Source organism: Salvia splendens, chromosome 10 (assembly GCF_004379255.2).
Source record: "Salvia splendens isolate huo1 chromosome 10, SspV2, whole genome shotgun sequence".
Classification (NCBI taxonomy): Eukaryota; Viridiplantae; Streptophyta; class Magnoliopsida; order Lamiales; family Lamiaceae; genus Salvia; species Salvia splendens.
In genome coordinates this window covers 9,544,723-9,567,972 of record NC_056041.1, presented here as the reverse complement: position 1 = coordinate 9,567,972, position 23,250 = coordinate 9,544,723, and the positions used below count along the sequence as shown (strand labels likewise).

General features: G+C 38.0%; 3 protein-coding genes across 3 annotated transcripts; 1 reads left to right on the top strand and 2 right to left on the bottom strand.

Moving 5' to 3' along the window:
- Positions 1-1,474: 1,474 nt before the first annotated feature.
- On the bottom strand, positions 1,475-6,564 carry LOC121750742 (ATP-dependent Clp protease ATP-binding subunit ClpA homolog CD4B, chloroplastic-like). Its single transcript, XM_042145344.1, has 10 exons — positions 6,459-6,564; positions 5,708-6,293; positions 5,380-5,495; positions 5,166-5,288; positions 4,902-5,087; positions 4,367-4,582; positions 3,628-3,845; positions 3,300-3,375; positions 3,139-3,228; positions 1,475-2,987 (listed from the first exon to the last, which is right to left on the bottom strand). Exons 2-10 carry the CDS (start codon positions 6,273-6,275, stop codon positions 1,806-1,808), a joined length of 2,775 nt encoding a protein of 924 aa, XP_042001278.1. The 5' UTR covers positions 6,276-6,293; positions 6,459-6,564; the 3' UTR covers positions 1,475-1,805.
- Positions 6,565-7,928: 1,364 nt separating this feature from the next.
- On the bottom strand, positions 7,929-13,197 carry LOC121750711 (DNA-(apurinic or apyrimidinic site) endonuclease-like). The gene is made up of 9 exons (XM_042145304.1): positions 12,894-13,197; positions 12,228-12,320; positions 11,794-11,938; positions 9,941-10,142; positions 9,007-9,085; positions 8,724-8,785; positions 8,476-8,562; positions 8,214-8,317; positions 7,929-8,123 (listed from the first exon to the last, which is right to left on the bottom strand). Exons 1-9 carry the CDS (start codon positions 13,164-13,166, stop codon positions 8,056-8,058), a joined length of 1,113 nt encoding a protein of 370 aa, XP_042001238.1. The 5' UTR covers positions 13,167-13,197; the 3' UTR covers positions 7,929-8,055.
- Positions 13,198-16,019: 2,822 nt separating this feature from the next.
- LOC121753254 (protein CIA1-like) lies at positions 16,020-21,197 on the top strand. Its single transcript, XM_042148473.1, has 10 exons — positions 16,020-16,520; positions 16,727-16,873; positions 17,003-17,221; positions 17,350-17,414; positions 17,894-17,959; positions 18,111-18,182; positions 19,003-19,065; positions 19,221-19,290; positions 19,948-20,031; positions 20,895-21,197. Exons 1-10 carry the CDS (start codon positions 16,323-16,325, stop codon positions 20,982-20,984), a joined length of 1,074 nt encoding a protein of 357 aa, XP_042004407.1. The 5' UTR covers positions 16,020-16,322; the 3' UTR covers positions 20,985-21,197.
- The last annotated feature ends 2,053 nt before the right edge of the window (positions 21,198-23,250 follow it).

Here is a 23,250-nt window from a genome sequence, read left to right as displayed (position 1 = left end):
CCCCTTCCCAAATGCCGAATCCTCCATCTCGCGCCGGTGTCCGCACACCGTACTCACCGGCGGAGATGGAAAGATTGTTCAAGGCGTACTTGGAAATCTCCGAAGATGCGGTGGTTGGAACGAACCAATCCGGCGATCACTTTTGGTGGCGCGTCTCTAGCCGGTACAATGCACACCGGCCGCCGGGAACGATCGAGCGCAACGAGAGTATGGTGCGCAACTGCATCGGCCGAGCCAACGAAGAAATTGGCAAGTTCAACGGCTATTTCATCCAGGAGTCCCGGAATGCCGGGAGCGGCCGAAGCGAGGTCGACATCATCACCGCCTCGCTGAGCACCTACCAATCCATGAACGGTAAGTCGTTCAAATATCTTAACGTTTGGTAGGAGACGCGGACGCACCCGAAGTATAAGGGAGGCATAACATCCTCCTCTAGCGGCTCCTCCAAACGCTCACGGTCGGCATCCCTATCCGACGCCGGCGAAGAAGTGGCTAGCCAACTCGCCGAAGCTAACTTGGGTAGCCCCGATGCCCAACCAAGCGGTTCCCGACGCCGACCGCAAGGTAGGAAGAAGGCGGCGGCCGAACGACGTCGCGCCGCGACTCCATCTGCCCCTGCTCCCGAACCCGCACCCTATGTTCCACCTCCACCCCCGAACAACTCGTTGTGGGCCCTTTTGGCCCAACTCAATTTGGCCGATAGGTCAACTATGACCCCCACGCAACTTCAAACGCACGAGTCCATGATATTGGGTCTCCAAAAATAATTGGGGTTGGTGCCGCCGGATGCGTAGTCTTCCTCGGGTTATATTAGCCAATAATTATGTAATTTTTAATTTTTAGTATTTTAATTATGTAATTTTTAATTTTTAGGATTTTAATTATGTCTTTTTATTTTATTTGTAATTTGTTATTTTTATTGTGGTTTTTTTAATGAATTTTAGTATTATGAAAATGTTTTTGTGTAATTGAATTTTATATTAATTGTGCTCGTCCTTGCGGAAGAGCACAGTTGTGGGTGTTGTGCTCTTGCCAGAGAGCAGGCATGAATAGTACCGCCCGGGCCCACAACCGTGCCGCTGGCAAGAGCACGGTTGTGGATGCTCTAATGTTTGTTAGTTTTGGAACTATTTTATTAATATTAATATTTTTATTTGATAAGAAAATTAAAATAATTTCTAAAATTCGAAATTAGAGTTTCAGCTTTGAAACTCATAACACTTAAATTGTGCCCTCACCAGCATCAATAGCTTCGGCCACCGTCTCCATCTTGATCTGGTTGAGAGTTGGTCGCAATCACCGACAAGGGACTTGTCTAAAACAAATTAAAATGTGTTGATTCTATAAATATTCACTTATTAGGGTTTATGAATATTGTCGATATCTGCATGCTATTAAAATTTTAGATATGAGCAAGTAGTGAGAGAAATTCTGGATCCGAACTTTTAAATGACAATATCAAAATACGCAAGACTGAACAAAGATCAAATTGATCATTTATTTTGTCCAAAATCCCCACATCAATGTAAATAATGAATAATCCCATTTCCATCTCCAATGCCCCCAACAAGACGTTCCAGAGAAAGAGAAACCGAGGCACCATGTTTTATTATCATTCTCATTGACAATTAAACACCCTCGCCATCTATTCTAGTGTAGAACTTACCTCCGAAGCAAAAAAAACTACAACACGCACTAAACTCCATATAAATCATCTTCTAACTGATGGCCTGGGTCGATTTCTTCCAAACGACAAGCAATGTGCAGAAGAAACGTATTACCAGGTAATCGACAAGCAGTGCAATCTAGAACACCACCGGTTCAGGAGATGGTTCTGGAGCAACGCCACTGCTACCATTCAGAACTATGACTTTGCCATCAGAATCAACATCAACAATAACTGAATCACCTTCTTTGATCTCACGTGCAAGCATTTTCTCTGCCATGCTATCCTCTAATAATCTCATTATAGCTCGTCTGAGTGGTCTAGCTCCGTAGCTTGGATCATATCCTTCATCAACCACCCTATCTCTAAACCTCTCAGTCACATTAAGCTCAATATCCCTGACTTCCAGTCGCTTGAACACCTCCTTCAGCATAATATCAGATATCTGCTTCACTTCAAGCTTGGTGAGCTGTCGGAATACAATCATCTCATCCAATCTATTCAAAAATTCTGGCCTGAAATATTGTTTAAGCTCCTCAGTCACTAGGCTCTTGATCCGGTTGTAACTGCTGTCCTTCTCATTGTAATCCAGATCAAAACCAATACGACGGCCTCCCTTCTCTATTACATTACTCCCGATATTTGACGTCATGATCAGAAGAGTATTTTTGAAATCTACTGTTCTACCTTTACTGTCGGTCAACCTACCATCTTCAAGAATTTGAAGCATCATGTTGAAAACATCAGGATGGGCTTTCTCAATCTCATCAAAAAGCACAACTGTGTAAGGACGACGGCGAACAGCCTCGGTTAGCTGCCCACCTTCAGTGTAACCAACATATCCAGGAGGTGAACCAATGAGCTTTGAAACTGTGTGTCTCTCCATGAACTCACTCATATCAAGTCGGATCATAGCTTCCTCGGATCCAAAATAATAGGTAGCCAAGGCTTTAGCTAGTTCAGATTTCCCCACACCAGTAGGACCAGAAAATATGAAGCTAGCAATAGGACGGTTGGGATTTTTTAGCCCAACCCGGGCACGGCGAATAGCACGACTAATGGCTTTAACAGCTTCGTCCTGCCCAATGACCCTTGTGTGGAGTGTCTCCTCCATCTTGAGGAGACGTCCAGATTCATCGACTGAGACTTTCTCAACTGGGATACCTGTCCAAGCAGAAACGATATGCTGAATGTCAACTTCAGTAACAACAGGGCCTCCTTCCCCAGCCTCAGTTTCTGCCTTGGTCATCTCCTTGTTCTTTTCAACAAGAATGGACATTTGTGCCCTAAGATCCATTTCTCTATCACGTAGCTCTCCAGCCTATAAAATAAATAACGGCATACAAAAAGCGCAGTATGCAATATCTCAGTTCCAACCCACATTTAAAATAGCAGTAATCCATATTCCGGATTTGACATCTTAACTATATAGGACAATTACATCTGCATTAGATATTATGTGCACAACTTACCTTCTCAAAATCTTGACTTCGAACAGCTTCATTCTTTTCCTTTGTTACCCCCCTGATGAACTTTTCTAGTTCCTTAGCATCTTCAGGAAGCTGAAAAAGGTATAAGAATCATCATAACCATAAGGAAGAAAGTTGAGTTAGCTATGAGGCCAGGGCTTTACCTGTGCATGTTGGAGTCGGACCCGGGACCCAGCTTCATCAATCAAATCAATAGCTTTATCAGGAAGAAATCGGTCACTGCAACATGCAAGCCGATATTCATATAAAGGTTGGAGGGAAAATGTTCAGTTTATTTGGTGTGTGCAAAAATTTCCTTTCATTTTTACATTCATAATGTCCGCAAAAGAAATTACAAATACAACATACAACTGATATAACCAGTTTCTTTTTCTTGATGATTGAGAAAAAATGGAAACAACTGTCCCAGGTCGATTGGTCCTTCAAGTACATATTAATCATTATGATAGAGAAATGTCTTACTAATTATACCTGATATACTGATGGGACAATTGTGCTGCAGCGACTAAAGCTTCATCTGTGTAGTGAAGCTTGTGGTGTATTTCATACCGCTCCCGGAGCCCTTTAAGAATCTCAATGGCCTCATCTACAGTAGGTTCAGGAACCCTAACAGGTTGAAACCTTCTTTCTAGTGCAGGATCCTTCTCAATGTGCTTTCGGTATTCATCGAGTGTAGTAGCCCCAATGCACTGCAATTACATTATTAAGTACATGGATATGATATAGTAAGCACAACGAAGATGTCCACAAATGAGATGACTATAACTAACCAAATCTACAGATAATAGGGGCAAAGTTGTTAGAATTGTATAGCATTCAGAAAAGTTTCATGTTAAAGTCAAAACGAAAATCAGTATCCAACTGGAATTCTCATCAGTATGCAAACAATCCAGGATTTATAGATTATATCAGTCCGGTGAAGATTAAAGATTTACAAGCTCTTTCACCTGCCACAGATCAGTAAATATTCTTCTTTATCCTATATACATGACACAGAGATCGCCTACCACAAAAATTATCTAACCACTAATACAAAAGAATCGAAATGCATCATCTGCGGATAAGAATGACCCGAGTTAGTTTTGGCCAGGGAAAAGATTATTGAAGTCTATGCTCATAAAGAAGAGTATACTGAACACTGAAACTAACAACCTCAAAAATCTAAAATATTCATGCTTCATCTTTTACATGGTATTCTTCTGAAGCTTACCTGCAGTTCACCTCGAGCTAATGCGGGCTTCAAAATGTTTGCAGCATCAATAGCCCCTTCAGCAGCTCCTGCTCCAATCAAAGTGTGTACTTCATCAATGAAAAGTAGAATGTCATCACTCTTCCTAATCTCATCCATCAACTTCTTTAATCTTTCTTCAAATTCACCACGATATTTTGTCCCAGCAACAAGGAGTCCCATATCCAATGTTATCACCTGATATGTAAGAAAGTATTACATAGACAAGAAATGACGAGGAATAAAAAGGAAAGGGAATTTGTAATTTGGAAAATGTATTTTGAATCTGATCATCGTCCCGTGAATAATCAAATATTCTTCCAGAAGTGGACATCAGTTTCATAATTAAAGCAACAGAGAATTCAATTGTTTACATAGATGTCAAGGCAGATGCTGTTTGATGTGCTTGGGGGTTTATTGTTCATCAAAGAGTCAAAGACAACATTTTTCAAGGATTAAAATAATGTAAAGCTTTGCGGCTATTTCTTATGATAGACATAGTAAGTGTTGGTGTAACCTTTTTCCCCTCGATAGTCTCGGGAACATCTCCATTTGCTATTCTTTGAGCAAGACCCTCAGCAATAGCTGTTTTCCCAACACCAGGTTCTCCAATAAGGCAAGGATTATTTTTTGTGCGCCTTCCCAAAATCTGGACGACCCGTTCGATTTGTTCCTGCCTTCCAGAAACTGGGTCCAATTTACCCTAGAAAGACAAAAGTAACTTCTATTATACCTCCATACAGGTCCAATCTCATAAATAAAAAAAATCAAGAAAACTTACCTCTTCTGCAAGCTTGGTTAAATTGGTACCATACTCCTCAAGAGTGGGCATATTGCTGCCAGAGCTTCTATCTCCTCCCCCAACAGCAGCAGGATCTTGATTCTCACCTATCATTCTAATGACCTATATTACCAAATGCATAATCTTTCAATTTCAAGGTAATCATAAAATGATAAAAATAACCAGACGTTAGGAAGGAAATCCCAATACTTGCCTGAGTTCGAATATTATTGATGTCAGCACCTAAAGCCTCTAGGACACGTGCAGAAACACCTTCACCCTCACGCAGCAATGCCAGTAGCAGGTGCTCTGGTGCAATATAATTGTGTCCTGAACCAAAAACATATATAAATAACATCGAAAAGGAAAGAGAATCTGTCTTCACATTAGTCACTGTCAAACAATTGGTAGCAAAGCTAAGCAAAACAGGACAACTTAACAGACCATTATCACAAACTAATAACTAAAAACTTGGCCGTAAGTCATTGAGTAATATCTAAAAAGTTAGAGAATGAAAAAAAAAACTTTGCAAGACTAGTTACCAAGCTGACGGGCTTCCTCAAGCGAGAGTTCCAGCACACGCTTAGCGCGAGGGGTAAATGGTATCTCCACAGCAACAAATCCACTTCCCCGTCCAATAATCTTCTCCACCTCAATCCGGGCATCTTTCAAGTGTATCCCAATGGCCTTAAGAGTCTTTGCAGCAAGTCCAGTGCCCTCACCAATGAGCCCCAACAATATCTGCTCCGTTCCAACGAAATTATGTCCCAGACGCCTCGCCTCCTCCTGTGACAGCATAATGACCTTGATTGCCTTCTCCGTAAAGCGCTCAAACATGGCTCGCGGAGTCATTCGCGAACTCCTCCCTCGTCTATTGACGGTGGTTGCAGCTGCCAACTTCGATAGGAACGTGTGCTGGCCTTGGTGCAGCATGGCGTCAACGGAATTAGCTCGCCGCAATCCTGAGAAACTGCTCAGTCTCGTAGGAGCGGATCGCGAGCAACACATCATAGTCGCCGACAATCTTTTACTCTCATTAGACCGAGTAAACTGCCTAGAGCTGGTTGAAGAGGAATGCAATCTGGTTGGCTGAAGTAGAGAATGCGCCATTGCCGATTCTGCTCACAACTGAAAATATAAAAGTAGGATCAGTGGGGGGCAGTAGCCCTAAACTTAAAAAATGTAAATTGGAAGCATCAAAATCCAGATTATGTAAACAGGAAAAATATCGGAAGAGTGATTAATTTGAATTTGAATGTTCGTGCATTTAAAAAGAGGCGGCGAAATGCGTACCAGATACGCCGCCACAGAAATTCAGAAACTACTAGGGTTCAGCCGGCGGAGGAATACAGAAAAGGAGAAGAAGAGGGATGGTATGTGAAGAAGGGCGGCGTTTCTGGTTTTTGAAATTAATAACTTATTCTAATTTCTAGGTGTGTAAATAGATAAATCTGTTTCCCAAATATTCCGAATTTGACGAAAACAAATTAATGCAATACCAAAGACTTGATTAAGAAATGAGTGATGCTAAATGGTCATAATGTGGTCAGTCATAAATATAAAATATTAATAAAAATTTATGCATTTAATGATATTTTACTTGAAATTAGTTCATCTTAAAAGTATTAAATTTTCAAGACTAATTTATTCATGTGCATAAATAAGGACTAGAATACAACTAATAATAAATAATTTTGGAAATATTATATTGTGTATGTGTAAGTTTCTTTTGTGTCATATTTCTTTTTTTCTTTTAATTATGTTATATTATTATTTAATTTGTATTATATAACTACTTTTAAATTAGAATATATATATATATATATTCATGATATTAAAATTATATAATTGGTATTTAGCCTCACTTACAAATGAAATAATTTAAACTATATTTTATTTAGCATAAATATTTAAATAACTTATAAATAATAGTATAAATAAAATAAATGTAAACATTACTATAAAATTATTTTATATAAAATTAATTCAAATATTCTGGAGAGAGAATGTTGTAAATTTAAATTTGAAGTAAAAAAATTGAGAAAAAGGTAATTAAGTAAAATTATCTTAGCACTAACTATTACTATTAATTTATTGCATTGATTTTTATAATTATTTACAAAAATGTCATTGTGTGGATGGCCACATTATGGCTGCATAGCATTACTCTTAACAAATAACCGAAAAATAAAATTTTATAGTATAAATAAAATTGGAGAACATTCAAATAGACAAATTTTATCTTGTAGTATTATTTGGTTATCATGACCCATTATTATATGATTATTTATATATTAGTCATTATTATATGCTTATCAATTTATCATTAAATTATGAGATTTAATCTTATAAGTTAAACAAATATATATTTAATCATAAAATTTTCAAATTCAACGGATAATATGGTCTCATTTTGACTTTATCAATACTCCATTTTTTTTCTTTTATTGATAGTCTATGATATCATTAGTTTTTTTATTTTAGTTTGATTTTCACATCTAGTAACCTTTTTAACAGAGACAATGTGGGGTTGGGATTTGCTTCTGGTTTGTTCATCAAGAGTTGTTGGGCCAGTTGATTGACTTATCCAGTGTTTTGTGTATTGGGAATTTATGGGCCAGCCCATCATATGTATTTTTATTGGATTGCTGATAGGTTTAAGTGACGAATTTGCCCTCATAGAAAAATGTTCCATTTTGCCCTATCTACATCATCCAAGAAAGCCAAATTAACATTGTGTTTGTCATAAAATAAAGTCACCCCTAAATCAAATATGAGATGGCATATAAGCATTTAGTTTTGTGCACATTAAATACGTTACCAACTGTTTGAGAATGTAATAATCAATACACAAAATATAGAATCTGAAATTGGATGAATGATGATGAACTCAGTTAGAAGTATGGCTCACTTCACATAGCTCCAGGGACACCGGGCAATGGTCGCTACCATAGAAACCTGAACAATATAATTACACCAACTCAGACATCGTTCAAGGAAAATAGGATGTGTTCGTTATGAAATAACAAGATATCTAGTGTGATATACCTTCCATTTCGATACCATGCCCATGTGATTCACAAGCGACGATTCTCTCCTTCCATTTCTCTGAAACAACAAAGTAGTCGATTCTCATTCTTTTCCCACGGTATCTGCAAAAGTTTTTAGTTGGTCCGAATGAACTCCAATACAGAATGGACTTATATGAAGAGTGACAACCATCAATCTCATCAACCCAACTCAATCTTCATATGAGTTACATTTCTAGTTTCTGGCAGGATACAACATTAAATAAACAATAAGTTCTTACTTCCCGATGGGGTTCCCTGACCAGGAGAACCCAGGTTCCGTATCTGTATCCTTGTGTAAATGTCTATATGCATCAACCAGAGCTCCCCTGTGTACACAAAAGTCTAATCACTGGGTTTCTTATATTCAAGAAACGCAGATGCTCTGAAAATATAAAAAGGTAAGAAAAATATACTAGTACTAATATTTAGACAGGTATCATTTCTTGATGTGCTTAGATATCTAATATAAGCACATCAAGATACGTACTCTTTTAGAATGGAACCAAAACGCATCCTCTCGGACAATGTGAATCCAGGTTGGCCACAATCCTACATTGTAAATATATATCTTACTTAGATCTTCATCCATAACTTTTCGCGGTATAGTATGTTTGCAAGATAATCAACTTAATAACAATATAAATTGCAGCCATTTATGCCGAGATAGTTTCGCAACATGGCTACCCTTATTGTTTCCTTCACAAGACTTACTGACTCTTGTTTCAATACTAGACACCATAGGCACCAATTTAGCTTCTACAATGCATCACCTCTTTGTTGGGTGGAACATAACCATTGAGCTTTGCTGCAGCAAAGAATTCAGGATGGCTTACATCTATATCTTGATGACTGCACGGTAGAATAGTGACAACATATTAGAAGAAGGGTATCAAATTTATGAACGTAAGAACTGAACTTCATGTCGCTTAAATTGGAGTTTTAATGTAATATACTCCAGTATGGAAGTCCATTACTTTACATTAATGTTTGTCACTAAAATTTGAGGTATGATGAAATACATAGCTAAGGGAACATTCAATTTATACAGTTGGAATTCAACCTGACTTTTTAAATGTTGCAAACAAGTACCAACCTTTCACTTTTTCTAATTAAAACTTGCCCAAATTTTTAAAGATCCAAACTTGCAAATTCCAGCTGTCCAAACCCTTAATTCAAGAAATCATAGGTTGGCCTTTGACTTCCTCAAGGAGAGTAACATTTTGGCATATGGGTTAACGTCCATTACTTTCTTTGAGTGATGAGTCTCGACATCCATCTGATGGAAACTACTGGGAACTGCTGTATTGGAATTTATCACAGTCAATAAATATTGGATGTCAAGCCGTATGTCATAAGGTTCCCCTCATTGATTCTGTCAAAGCCTAGCGTTTGATTTCTTGAATCAAGGGCTCACTGCAGGAGCTTGAAACTTCAGTTGTCAGAATATTAGATGGAAGATGATTAAGTTTTATAGGACAGTGTATAATTCAGTGACAGGTTGATTAAGATAATATGAAATAAATATTTTACTAAAAGTTCACAAAATACACCTTATAACTGCAAATAAGTGAGAAAAAAACTGTGAATCTTGAAAACCTGGGGAAGGGGGAAGTATAATTACAGCCGAAGAACCATATATTGTTGAAGGATTGTGAAATAAGAGGTTACTTATGTAAATCAAATACTATGAATTTGGAAAAGTACCTGACATTTAGATCGCCACACCAAATTAGGGGCTTATCAGAAGTTCTGGTAACAAATTCTAACATCCTCTTATCCCACTTTCTTCTCCTCTGAAATGAGGATTCCTCCTCTTTCCATCCATTGTTCGGAACATATGTATTCAATACACGGAAAGATTCAAATTCAGCCAAAATAACCCGGCCATCAGGTTCATGCTTTGAACCTAAAACGAGAATATTTGTAACTTTCTAAAATCTCATCCAAAATATAGGCTGCAGCATTTCAAAAGACAATCTCAGGCATGTCCATATGATTTTTCAGATCTTGATATCTCCATCTAATACGGAAAATACCCACTAATTAAAACGTAAAATTTATCCCAATTTTGAAGTGTCCACTTCCAAATAATTATTCAACTATGTCAAACTAAATTGGATCAGGAGAATCCTTCACCTACCAACAAATGGCCAGGCACAGTCATTCTTATTTCATGGAGTTCTCCATGTCACCTTTCTCTTTCCTCCAAGCAATTTAGAATCAGTTTACTCATTCACGCCTTATATTTGGTACTGTTGTTCCCCCTGAACTTTCATATATTAAATAAAACCTTCACATGTGATTGTTAAAATTATACACAAAATGAAAAAATCGGATACTTTTTTCCATTGAGAATCATCCAATCTTGTTTACATATACACAAAAGTATACATTATAGCATGATGCATCAGTCAAACATTGGCCTTATAAACTCCCTTTTCACTCATTACACCTTGTTCCAACAAATTTCAGAAGTTTTAGTCCATCATTTCAAAATTTTGGCATGATTTTGCAGCTATTGAATACAACTAAAGTGCAGACACTTCAAGGCTTGTAACTTATTCTCCACCAAAGACACGAGAGATGCCCCTGTCCTTTACCAAATAAAAAATTAATAGAAAACATAAACTTTTAAGCTGGAAGATACATTAGCTGGAATTAATTAACTTCCATATGCCTGGATACTCTGCTTCATATGTTATGTATATGTGAATACTTTCAAATCAAGCAAAATCTAAGAGCTACTGATGGAGTTAAGGATGTTCGTGAAAAAGAAAAGATTAAGTATGAGAAAATTTAGAACATAAACTGTAATTGAGAAGTGAGGCAGCAAGGAGCAAGGTTCTCAGGCTGACGCCTGTGGAGAAAAGTTAGTCGATGACCTCTCTAAGAGAAGTTCCTTTGGCCGAAGCCTACCAAAGCAGAAAATTTGCAGACTAAAAAGATAAATCTTGTGATTATTCTAAATAACTCCCACCCTACTGATTATATAACAAAATAAACTAGTTCCAGAAGCAAAATCCTGGACCATCCCTTTGTTCCAACCCTAAATAACTTTTTCAAATTACGGAAATAAAAGATGACAGTGGAAATGAAAAGATATTTGATTCCAAAGAAATCAATCTGTAACAACTACATCACACAACAATTAGCAAATATGAAGATAGTTAAGTAGCATATTATTGCCTGACATGAAAGTATTACTAACCAACCATGTAAAGCAAGTAGAATCACATTGATCCGCTATTCAGCTTCTCTAGTCATACAACATGGTTAGCATCAACTATTTACTTTGATAACTACAAAAGCATAAGAAGAAAGTATGTTGACTAAAGGAATTACTATTTTTTTATAGTGACTTCAGGTCAATGTGCTTGAAGTTAATTATGTCCATCATATTCCATTTGCTTTTCACAATTAGAAACACCTATCAGTTGTCCTAATGCAACATCACCAATATATTGGATTGGTATGAGATCTAGTACGGAGTATATAATAGTGAAACATACACAAAGAGAACCGCAACTGCCTAAGAATGAATCTCAAGTAGCACAAACCTGCTTGATCAAGTGAGAAAGACACTTTTTTGGGGTTGAAACACTTTTTTATGAATAATGCAGTTCCGGCATATTTTGTATCAGAAAGAGACCACCACACATTATAGTCTCTGAATGGCGCACTTGACAATGCACGCGTCACAACCTGCAGAGCTCAACCAAATAGAATTAGTCCATAAACTCAATTGCCGGAATTCCAAATGTCTGCTAATTTATGGATGTGCTGATGGCTTTGATTTCAGTACTCAAATTTCATTTTGAGAGATGAAGTAACTACTGAATCAACACTAAGTAACTCTGTAAATGGCCTTATCTTAATGCATACTGAAAAGACTGAACACTACTAGTATTTTTTTTACTTTTGTTTTCCTTCTCAAAAAGACCCGCATATTGAACCTGTAGACAACAAGTTGGAAACGGAATATGCAACTTACCAGCTTCTCCTCGCGTGAGGAGCTAGTATCATCTTTTAATTCTCTCGGATTTCTGGGCGCACCTTTAGAACCGGCTGCAGGCATCCTTACTTCCTATAAACATATTCAAGTCAGATAAACTCCAGTCTAAAGGTTCAGCTAGATATGCACAAAACATCAGAAGAAAACTGAAGAGCAGAACATGATACATCAGCAGAGTGAAAGAAGACAAGTAGGATGGATAGAAAAAAAAAAGCAGCAGCTTATAAAAGAGTGCAGATGATCCAAAAACGGTATCAACAATACTTACAAATAGAAAATGTAGAACATCTCTGTTGAAATAAAAAGCAGGGAGATGGTATTTTGATACCTGAAAGTGGCATTCCTCAATACCCCAAGCAAGTAAACATGTTTAAAATTTCTTATATACAATTTATATAGCTCGAAGCATAAATTGATCAAGGTGAACCCCAGGAATTTAATGATCATGTAAAATTTACATCCAAAACTGCTACATAAACCCTTCCCACCATGTAAAATATTTAAACCCTTCTTCCAGAACTACACAAAATAAAAATTGAAAAGCAGTAATGGAGAATCCCAGTGTAATGTAATGCACAAGACGAGCCAGAAATCACATTGCCACACGGCAATTTAGAAAATTCACAGCAACATTGTTGCAATTACTTGTATAGCAATCACGTCCGGGTCGAGATTTTGGAAGAATTTGGAGAACTCTGTCCAGTTGTTTTTTATTCTTAGCAGAAGACTGTTTGCATTCCATGTCACGAATTTCGAAGGCTTTTTCTTTGAAGTTCCGTTGTTTTCCTCATTAACGGTAGTAGCAGCAGCATTTTCTGTTGGTTTCTCGGAATTTTTTGCGGGTGAAGAAGAGAGAGGGGAGAGAGCTGCCTTCTTGCAAGAGCCATCTTTCTCAACTGGTTTGAAAAATCTCTTCATTTTTCGCTTCTGCAAACTTGTGCAAGCCCAAACTCTATACTGCGATATAGAATCCCCTTGTGCTGTTTTTTTTTTTCTTGGAACGTCAATTGGGCCAGTGGCTAGTTGGGTTTTCAAAAACAAATGTTCAACTTTCAAATTAATCGCCAAAGCTAAATCCAACTAAAAGGCTAAGAGCATCCACAACGGCGGACGTCCGGCACACCAGCAGGGAGGCGGACGCGGACGTGCGTTGCGGACACTAGAGTTTCGCGGCATTCCGGAGACGTCCGCCATTGCGGTGACACGACGGACGTCCCGATTTTTCAATTTTTTTTTTTTAAAAAATCTATATATACGGCTCGTTGAACTTCATTTCATTCACACCACTTGTTTTAATGAGTTTCTCTCTCTACTTTCATTTCTTTTGAAGATAAATGGAGCACTTTGATAGTGATTCCCCCGCCATAAGCGAGTCACGAATGCCGACTTTTCCCGTTAGAGTTGGGGGAAATGCCGGCGGAAGTGCACCGATGTCCGGGATGATGCCCGGAATGGCGCCGATGATGCCCCAACCCCAAATGGCGGGGATGATGTCCGGGTACTACAATATGTACCCCCTTGGTGTGGGATGATGCCCCAAATGCCCGGAATGAGTACCGCGATGACGGGGATTATGCCTCAAATGCTCGGGATGAGTGCCGCGATGCCCGGGATGTTGCAGGACATGCCTGCTGCTGCGGGGGAGCAGGCAGGGGGTCCACCAATCACCTGGGGACAATGCCTATCGCCCCTACAGGGATCTATTGTCGAGTGATTCCCCCCAGAGTACTCCTCTGGAGACTCAGTTCACCGACATCGAGACTTTATCTTTTGAGGAGTTGAGGCTATCTCCGGTCAGGGAGTCTCCCACTGAGATGCCATCGGCGGCATGGAGGACGCGGAGGCAAGGGAGAGGGAAGGGCAAGGGCACTACCTCGTCCGCGCATGCAGGGAATGAGGGTGGGGCGGGGGCCGAGGGGGGGAGGAAGCCGGCGGGAGAAAGAGGACCATCTGGAGCATACGGGAGTGTGTCGCGCTAACGAAGGCCTGGATCAGTGTAGTCGAGGATCCCTACGTCGGGGCTAACCAGCATATCGACAGAATGTAGTGGCGCATTAGCCGAAGCTATCTCCAATTCAAACCGCCAGGTGGCAAGCCTCACGATGGAGAGCAATGCCGGAAACAGTGGGAGCGGCTGAGGAGGCAGCTCAGCCGATTTGCCGGCATCTACCAAAACAACCTCCGCACGACAACCAGCGGCATGTCCGCCGATGATGTGAAGCTTCTGTCTCACCAGCAGTACCCCTGCAGTGAATTGGGTTTCGGATAATTCAAATATTGGGAGGTCTATCTTGTGGTGCAGACTTTCGCCAAGTTTAGTTCGGGTGTTGAAGCTGACTGGCCGAAGCGGACGAAGATCAACGCCTCCGGAGAGTACAGCAGCAGTGCCGGTTCCCACGAACTCCCTGACGCCGAGGCAGAGTTCCCGACCCCTCAATCCCGCCGCTGTCACCCGGTTGGGCAAAAGTTGCGATGCGGATGGCTAGGGGAAGCGCCAGCGGGTCCGGACCCGAGGTCCAATCGGCAGCTTCTTCCCAGATCGAACCCGAGCTCCCCTCACTCGCCCGCATACATCAACATGATTCACTTTTAATCACCATGGAGAAGTGACTTGCAGGGACTAACCCCTTATATAAGTTGATGCTGAAGGATGTCATCGACAGTATGCGGCACAATTTGGGAATGCCACCCCTGCCCGATTGTGACGACGGGACTGGAGGCGAGGACGACGAGGAGTGAGACGGGGGCCGCATTTGTCAAAGCTAGAGGTTGTTTTTTTTTAACTATGTATTTTTTAATAATTATGTATGTTTTTTTGTTTTAAATAAAATAGTTGCATTTTCTCCGCATTCGTATCGAAATTTTAATTCCGTAAATTGTTTAATTCCGCAAATTGTTTAATTTGTTGAATTTGTGAATTTTTATTATTGTGAGATGTCCGTCGGAATGTCCTTGGGGATGTCTACCATTGTGCAGTAAGATGTCCTTATGATGTGGCAGTACAGTGGGATGTCCTTATGATATGACAGTATGTGTTTTTGGGAAGTCCGTCGAGATGTCCACCGGGGCATCCGTCCCTTTATTGATGCTCTAACAATGAAAATGAATCTTTGCATTTCTTTAGGTATAAAAATATTAGTGGTACTATATTATAAAATAATAAAGTGTGCATCATTAGATGGAAATCTTTTCATCTCTTTAGGTATAAAAATATTAGTGGTATTATATTATAAAATAATATAGTGTGCACCATTTGATGGAAAGAAGATATCTACGATCTTTAAATCAAATCATATGGTCATATTAAACATATTCTTAACAACAAAGTTGTTTATTTAATTTTATTGAGTGATATACGCAAATAGTCCCTAAATTATGCGTTTTGCACGTAAACGGTGCCTAAACTTAAAAAATAACGTGGATAATTCCTAAACTAAGATGTAATCACATTTATGGTATTTTTTTTTACTATTCATTACAATTTTACATAAAAAATGCCCCAAGGCACGAACGATATTATTTTACTTTCATATTTAGGTACTGGATTTGATATTTTCTTTATCTCTCCCTAATACTAAATATTATATTTTTTTATAGTTTGAATACCTAAAATGATATTATTCACCTCATTTTTTCAATAACTTTATAGATTTGAAATATTCTAAAAAAACTGAAGGCCGCGAATAGTATTTGTACTACTAATAATCAACTACTATTACTGATAAAATATGGTTTTACGGTTTTACCAAAAAAAAATATTTAGTCCAAGCTTGATTTGCTAAAATTCCAATTGCCTCAGTCTCCATACAGTAGAAATGAAGGCACAAACAAAGTGAGGCCTAAACGCCGTCGTCAAAACCCAGCACCTCAGCTGCGCCGCCTGCAAGCTGCAGCCCAAACTCACAATCATCATTCTATTGAGAAGAGTCTCGACCAGTTTGATTTGGCTTTTCTATATTAGATAGATTTATCCGAGCTAAATTTCCGGCAACGAAAGCTTTGTTTTGTCACCACCAATCGCGGCTAGTTGAAGCCCTAACTTTTCTCATATAAAGTCAGATATTCGCTACCGGGATGAAGAATTTCGTGGATGAGAATTTCGAGCTGAATGAAGTTCAGAAACTCGAAGGTCACACTGATAGGGTTTGGGGCCTCGCCTGGAAACCAGCCGCCGGCATCGACGGTGTCCCCGCCGTACTCGCCTCCTGCAGTGGAGACAAAACCGTCCGAATCTGGGAACAGAGCCCTGCTACCGGCTGTTTCCAGTGCAAGGTTCCACCTCTCACTTTTCGTATGCTTTAATTTGTTGCTTGTGTTTCGCTTTTAAGCTTGTCAGATTTGGAGCTTGTGTATGTGTGGCTTATCTATTGACATAATTTAACAGCTCCTGATGAAATTGCTTGTGCGAATTCATAGTGATTTTGTTGTTTGGTTGGATGTAGATGTAAAATTGGGTTTTTGATGTTGTTATCGTGCAGGCAGTCTTGGAGGACACTCATACTAGGACTGTTAGATCCTGTGCATGGTCACCATCTGGGAAATATTTGGCAACAGCAAGTTTTGATGCCACCACTGCTATCTGGGAGGATGCTGGTGGTGATTTTTCATGTGTTGCCACTCTAGAGGTGATCTATTACTTTTAATCCTGTTTTTTCATGTTCATGATATTTAGGCCATCCAATGATTCCATTATGGTTCATTGTCTTGAGAGTGTTTCGTTTAAGAATGCGGAGTTAATGAAAAATGTCATCTAGGGTCACGAGAATGAAGTTAAAAGTGTGTCTTGGAATGCCTCTGGATCGTTGCTAGCCACATGTGGGCGAGACAAATCAGTTTGGATATGGGAAGTATTGCCACATAATGAGTTTGACTGTATTTCGGTGTTGCAAGGACATACACAAGATGTTAAAATGGTACAGTGGCATCCATCAGTGAATATTCTGATCTCATGTAGCTACGACAATTCTATCAAGGTAATTTTAAGAATGAAAGACTGATGCTACAAACAGTTTAGACATTTGAGTATTTTCTGATTGTTATGTGCTTAGTACTGAAATCAAGAATCAATATTTACTTTGACTGTACATTTTAATTGGTATAGGTGTGGGCAGAGGATGGGGATAGTGATGATTGGCATTGTGTTCAAACCTTAAATCAATCCAACAGGTAGTTTGTGCTCCAACTTTTATATTGAGCTATTCACAGTATGCCAAAATTAACAGCATTGATTAAACACTTATTTTCCATCTACCTTGCATATGGGTCCATCATGTTTAAGTACCCCCTTGCCCCCAAACAAAAATCCATTTGAACAAGTGTAGCTATTCTATGTTTCGTTAATAACACAATTACTTGCTTTACTAGATATTAAACTTTAGGGTGTGTCTGGTATCCAAGTTGAGATAAAGAGAAATTAGTCAAACTAATATAAATAGTACTATGAGATAGGTGAGATTGTTAATTTATATCTATACGGAGTACCAAACACGTTGACAAGGCGAGATAATTATCTATCCAGCCTAATAAGGCCTATCAAACACAGCCTTAATGTTGACTAGGATTATGATGTTAACATTTCCATTTATTAAGAAAGAGATTGTCCAGGATTATGCTGTTAACGTTTCCATTTTTCTTGTTTAATGAAGTGGACACACATCTACTGTCTGGGCTTTATCTTTTAATGCCAGTGGAGACAAGATGGTAACTTGCAGGTATTTACAATATCCATGTTGTTTCTATGCTAGTCTTGAGATATTCCAAGTTTCAGTTTACACAGTGTGTCAGTGATATATATTTTATATAGCTATAAAGACTGTCGTGATTCTAACTTCTAAGGTTAATTCAGTTAGCTTCATTTTGCAGTGATGATCTTACCATCAAAATATGGGGTTGTGACATTATAAGAATGCAGTCAGGAGATGGAAATGCACCTTGGTAAGCATCATTGTTGATTTGTGTTGGAACTTTTAGTATATGAAAGCTCCACATATCTTTTTTGTTTGTTTTCTAGTTTTGCCTGATGGAACTCAATGAATATGGAGTACGGAGATTAGAAATTACATTGAAATCTTATTGTCAACTGGTCATATTTAAAAAAAAAAGTGCAGTGACTAACACTTGTCAAATTACTGCTAGTTAGTAATGTTCAACGGGAGAAAGGAAACTAAGAAATTAAACAATTTTTAACAAAATAACTAATTACTCAGTGTGTTCAGTATGTCTTATTCAAAAATCAAAGTGGGCGGATCAATGTACATCGATGAAACTAGACCATCCTTCTTCTTCTAAGCACTCACTGTAGAAATGGTATGTGGTCACTTCTTCCAAATTTTTAATAAGTACTACTAAAAAAACTATAGGCATGATATTACGGCGCACTGTAAACAATGTTTGCTATGGTGTATATATGAATTTCATTTGATATCCCACGGAGACACTATGATTGCATTGGCAATTTGGCATAATAAAGTTTGTTTGGCTTGTCTTGATGTCTCCATATCTTCTGAAATTATTCGGTTTTCAGTGGAAATGCAATCAGGACCATTTTCTTGGATGAATGCTTCTTTGACCATCATCATTGTCGTAGATCTATTTGTACTTTTTTTTGCCCAGTTACTTGCAGCTCTCACTTATTATTATTTTTTGCGACTGGGATGACATGGTACTATTTACTCATGAACATTTTTCAGTGGTTATAGTTTCTCATATACTTCACATCTCTTATGAGGTTGACTCCATTTTCCTTTGTTGTCAGGATGCATATATCTACCCTCTCTGGTTATCATGACCGCACTATATTTTCCATTCATTGGTCACGGTAGGAAGACGTTCCTGATCTTTTCTTCATCTTTTTCTTTTCTTAGTTTCATATGTATCCAAAGTTGTGAATCATAATTGTTGGACCTAGTTTGTGTTTTATTGTCTGATTTACCAGATTTTCTATGTACTTATTTTGAGGTATTAATGTGGTAGGGATGGAATTATCTGCTCTGGAGCAGCTGATGATGCCATGCGCTTTTTCATAGAGAGCAAAGATGATTTGGTATATGTCATTAAGTTCTTTATTTTCCCCATCTTTTCGTTTCCCATTAGTTTACACCAGCCAGATCACCGAATAGCCAAAATAGACACCATATCATGGCTGAAAGGAGTTGTGCTTTCTTTTTTGTTCTGTTAATTACTACACACACTGACACACACAAACTATCTCATATATGCATATACACTTAAATATCAAAGTATGGAAACACCGATATCCCATACAGTATTTTTTTAGAACCTACCCTGAGCATTGCTGATGTATAATCAACACAAATTTTCCCTTCGAAATTTCCTTTCGGAAGACATTTTAGGTCCTGAACGGTTTGCGGCATATCTATTCTATAAATATGAATAACGTTTAAGGTGAGGAAATAATTATTCGTTTTTGTTGAAGAAAATATATCTACTAACTCGTTAAAGGAAAGGGTATCAGGTGAAAGAATTAGTATTAGCCAAAGTCCGAATTCAACAAAGCCATGTGCACATATTTTCAATTTTACAGGAAAAGTGTCTTAAAACAGGCATAAGCCTACAAACTTCAGCACTGCCCTCATAATTGTTATGCTTGTTGCATCATAGCATTCCATTTGAAGTGCATTTGTGATGGCTTAATAAACTAGTGTCTTAACTTTGTTTCTGTTTTTGTGTGTCATGGCAGGTTGATGGACCTTATTACAAATTGATTTATAAGAAAGAGAAAGCTCATGAGATGGATATCAATGCCGTGCAATGGAGTTCATTGGTAAATATTTTGATGACAAACATATATATTATGCAGCAAAACTTCCTTTATGTATAGCTTGTTACATGAACTGTGGGAACTGGGGATGAGGGTATAGATGAGGTACTCATCTGAAATGCATTATATCAAACAAACAATGCATCTAAGACTACTATGTTCTTTTCTTCCAACAGCATGTTAATTCTTAATATGGATACTTGCTAAAAGTATATGGTTTTCAAGTCTAAGGTATACCTGAATATGGTAAATTAAGATATCTTTGGACCACTTTTGCAATGCCCAGAGATGGATGCAACAATGTAAGCAGTATCTCAATACTGGGATGACATAAGTTACTTTCTTCATTATACTCTGATAATGCAAAACGGATTATAAATATATTAATCAATCAAAGTAATGCTGTAGTCCCACTCGATGTTTCTGTGTAAGCTATACATCATTGTGACGTGATTCCATCTATATGGGGTTGTTTCTCTTTCCTACTATCAGTTGCATTGAACAGGGTTGTAGGCTTGTAGCCCTGTGCTTAGATTATTTGCTATCTGAGCCCTTCACTTCACCAAGGGGGGCTTTTACTGGGTCATCGGTTGTTTTAACAATATATAAAATTATGTGAAAGATTAGATGTATAAAATTATTTGAAAGATTACATGATCCATCGTCCAACAAGTTTTAAAATTGTCAATCTACCTAAGCATGTTGTAATTAGCCTACATTAAGGAGAGAAATCTTCCCTGATATTCTGTGATCTTTTTATTCTTAGGTAAAGGCGCAACAATTAAGAAATTTTAGAATTTCTACCAATTGCTTGTTTCTATATATTTTGCATCAATAACGACATATCTAACCCCTTAATGTTTCAGGAAAACAATCGGCTTGCCTCAGCAAGTGATGATGGAACAATTAAGATATGGGAATTTATTTCTGCACCTGGGAAGAAGATGCATTTATAGGTCCATGTTTGTGTGTTATTTTTCTTGTAGAAGATAACACAATTCTAACTTCTTTCTTCCGATATTGATATTTAATGGTTGAAATAGATAATGTGTTTATGAACTTATCAATATGATATGTATGATATCCAATTTTGTGAATAAACACCTACGCCGTTGGCCGTTACAGGTGAATATTCTTGATAGTATTTATACTTGCCCTGTTTCGATGCAGTTGAAATCCAATCTTTCGTGCTACCAGTTGGAAATGCAGTATGCTATCGATTTGTCTTATTCTATTTTCTAGATACTAGTACTACTTTCTAGTGCATACTTTACTATTTTAAAGTGCTATTGCTATACATAAGTCGGTATTTATCAAGTGCAAATCATAAAAAATTTTAGTTTGTAATGGGATCGGACCCTCTCTTCACTCAAAATATTGCAAGTGAATAGTGCTTAGAAATACAATCCCACAATATTGTGTCACATAGTTATCCGTCTCTACCCCTATGTCTCTCTCTTCGAGTGCTGGGATTTCAATCCAACCTTTGGCACTTCTCTCTCTCGCTCCTCTGATGTGTTCATCATTCTACAACATAGGTATACAATAATTTGAAAAATAATGTAAAAAACAACATTATAAAAACTTTGTTCAAGCGCTATCTTATTTTCTTTTCGAAAATTTTATCCAAAGCTAAATATCTTGTTATATCCGACCCATGATACAAAACGAGCTAAAGCCGGGTCCTAAATAAGGTTAGGTATGCTTTGTTAAAAGCTTAAATCACCGATATCAATACTTAGGTATGTTTTGTTAAGAGCTTAAATCACCTAAAATCAATTTGAGTTCAGAGGAACACAAATAAACAATGGATACTTGGGAAATGGGAGCTGAAATGCAATTGTGAGACGCAATTGGAATTAAAGTGTATACGTAATCAATATCAATCTATATCCTATTCTTTCTCGTACCTTTATTTTCTCTATCAACTTTCAAGATATATAATCTTATTACACCTATCATATACGTCAGTAACGTCACTTGATTTTATAATACAATCGTCGTCTACTTATGTGCCTTACGTGTATATATATATATATATATATATATATATATATATATATATATATATATATATATATATAGAGTAGTGATCTATGGCAAACACCTCTTAACCATATAACTAGAGAACAAATAATAGCCACAAGATCAAAAAAATCAAGGGCTAATATTAATTTTCGAATTTAATGAGATATTAGCTCCCTCAATCACAAATTTACTCCATAATAACAAGTCAGGGGTATTATTGTCATTGCACAAAAAAATTAGATTATGTAAATTTTTACTTCATTTGAAGGTTAACTTCACGGACATGAAGCGAGTGGATCTGATCAAGGAGATCGCGGCGGAGTTCGAGCTGATCGCGAACCGGCTGTCGGAGACGGAGGTGGCGACAGTGGCGTCGGTGGTGGAGCTGGAGCCGCAGCATCTGGCGGAGATCGCGAAGCGCGCGCAGAAGCTGACCGGGCCGAAGAATGTAAAGCTGAAGACGGTGATCGACAAGTCGCTGCTCGCCGGAATCATCATCCGGTATGGGAATTCCGGCTCGAAATTGAGTTCAATTACTCTTAGGTTGCTGAATGTTGTATGTGAATTCAAGAATTATTGAAGAATTCGGAGCTCTGTTCATCAAAGCTAGAATTTGCCCGAGCAAAGGTGGCGATCGGTTTCAACTATAAATACGGCGAATTGAGCTACGGAAATTCTTGTAATAATAGTAATTGAAGTTCATCCTCTTCTAATTCGGCTAAATTTTCATTTTTAATTATTTATTTGATCAGAAAGAAATTTGTAAATGCTGATGCTAGAAATGTTTGATCAATCTGATTTTACTTCACTCTTGTTTAGAAAACGCTTCACTCTTGTTCACAAAACACATCACTCTTATTCTGATTTTACTTCACTCTTGTTCACAAAACACATCACTCTTATTCTGATTTTACTTCACTCTTGTTCACAAAACACATCACTCTTATTCTGATTTTACTTCACTCTTGTTCACAAAACACTTCACTCTTGTTCAGAAAACACTTCACTCTTGTTCACAAAACACATCACTCTTATTCTGATTTTACTTCACTCTTGTTCACAAAACACTTCACTCTTGTTCAGAAAACACTTCACTCTTGTTCACAAAACACATCACTCTTATTCTGATTTTACTTCACTCTTGTTCAGAAAACGCTTCACTCTTGTTCACAAAACGCATCACTATTACCATGA

Excerpts from the sequence above, each read along its gene's own strand:
- LOC121753254 (XM_042148473.1), top strand. The coding sequence starts at position 16,323 with ATGAAGAATTTCGTGGATGAGAATTTCGAGCTGAATGAAGTTCAGAAA. Across the intron at positions 16,874-17,002 it reads CATGTGTTGCCACTCTAGAG|GGTCACGAGAATGAAGTTAA; the intron begins GTGATCTATTAC and ends AATGTCATCTAG. Across the intron at positions 17,415-17,893 it reads ACCTTAAATCAATCCAACAG|TGGACACACATCTACTGTCT; the intron begins GTAGTTTGTGCT and ends TGTTTAATGAAG.
- LOC121750711 (XM_042145304.1), bottom strand. The coding sequence starts at position 13,166 with ATGAAGAGATTTTTCAAACCAGTTGAGAAAGATGGCTCTTGCAAGAAG. Across the intron at positions 9,086-9,940 it reads TGTGGCGATCTAAATGTCAG|TCATCAAGATATAGATGTAA; the intron begins GTACTTTTCCAA and ends TCTACCGTGCAG. Across the intron at positions 8,563-8,723 it reads TTTGGTTCCATTCTAAAAGA|GGGAGCTCTGGTTGATGCAT; the intron begins GTACGTATCTTG and ends TTGTGTACACAG.
- LOC121750742 (XM_042145344.1), bottom strand. The coding sequence starts at position 6,275 with ATGGCGCATTCTCTACTTCAGCCAACCAGATTGCATTCCTCTTCAACC. Across the intron at positions 3,229-3,299 it reads TCCGACTCCAACATGCACAG|CTTCCTGAAGATGCTAAGGA; the intron begins GTAAAGCCCTGG and ends TACCTTTTTCAG. Across the intron at positions 2,988-3,138 it reads GAAGTCAAGATTTTGAGAAG|GCTGGAGAGCTACGTGATAG; the intron begins GTAAGTTGTGCA and ends TTTATTTTATAG.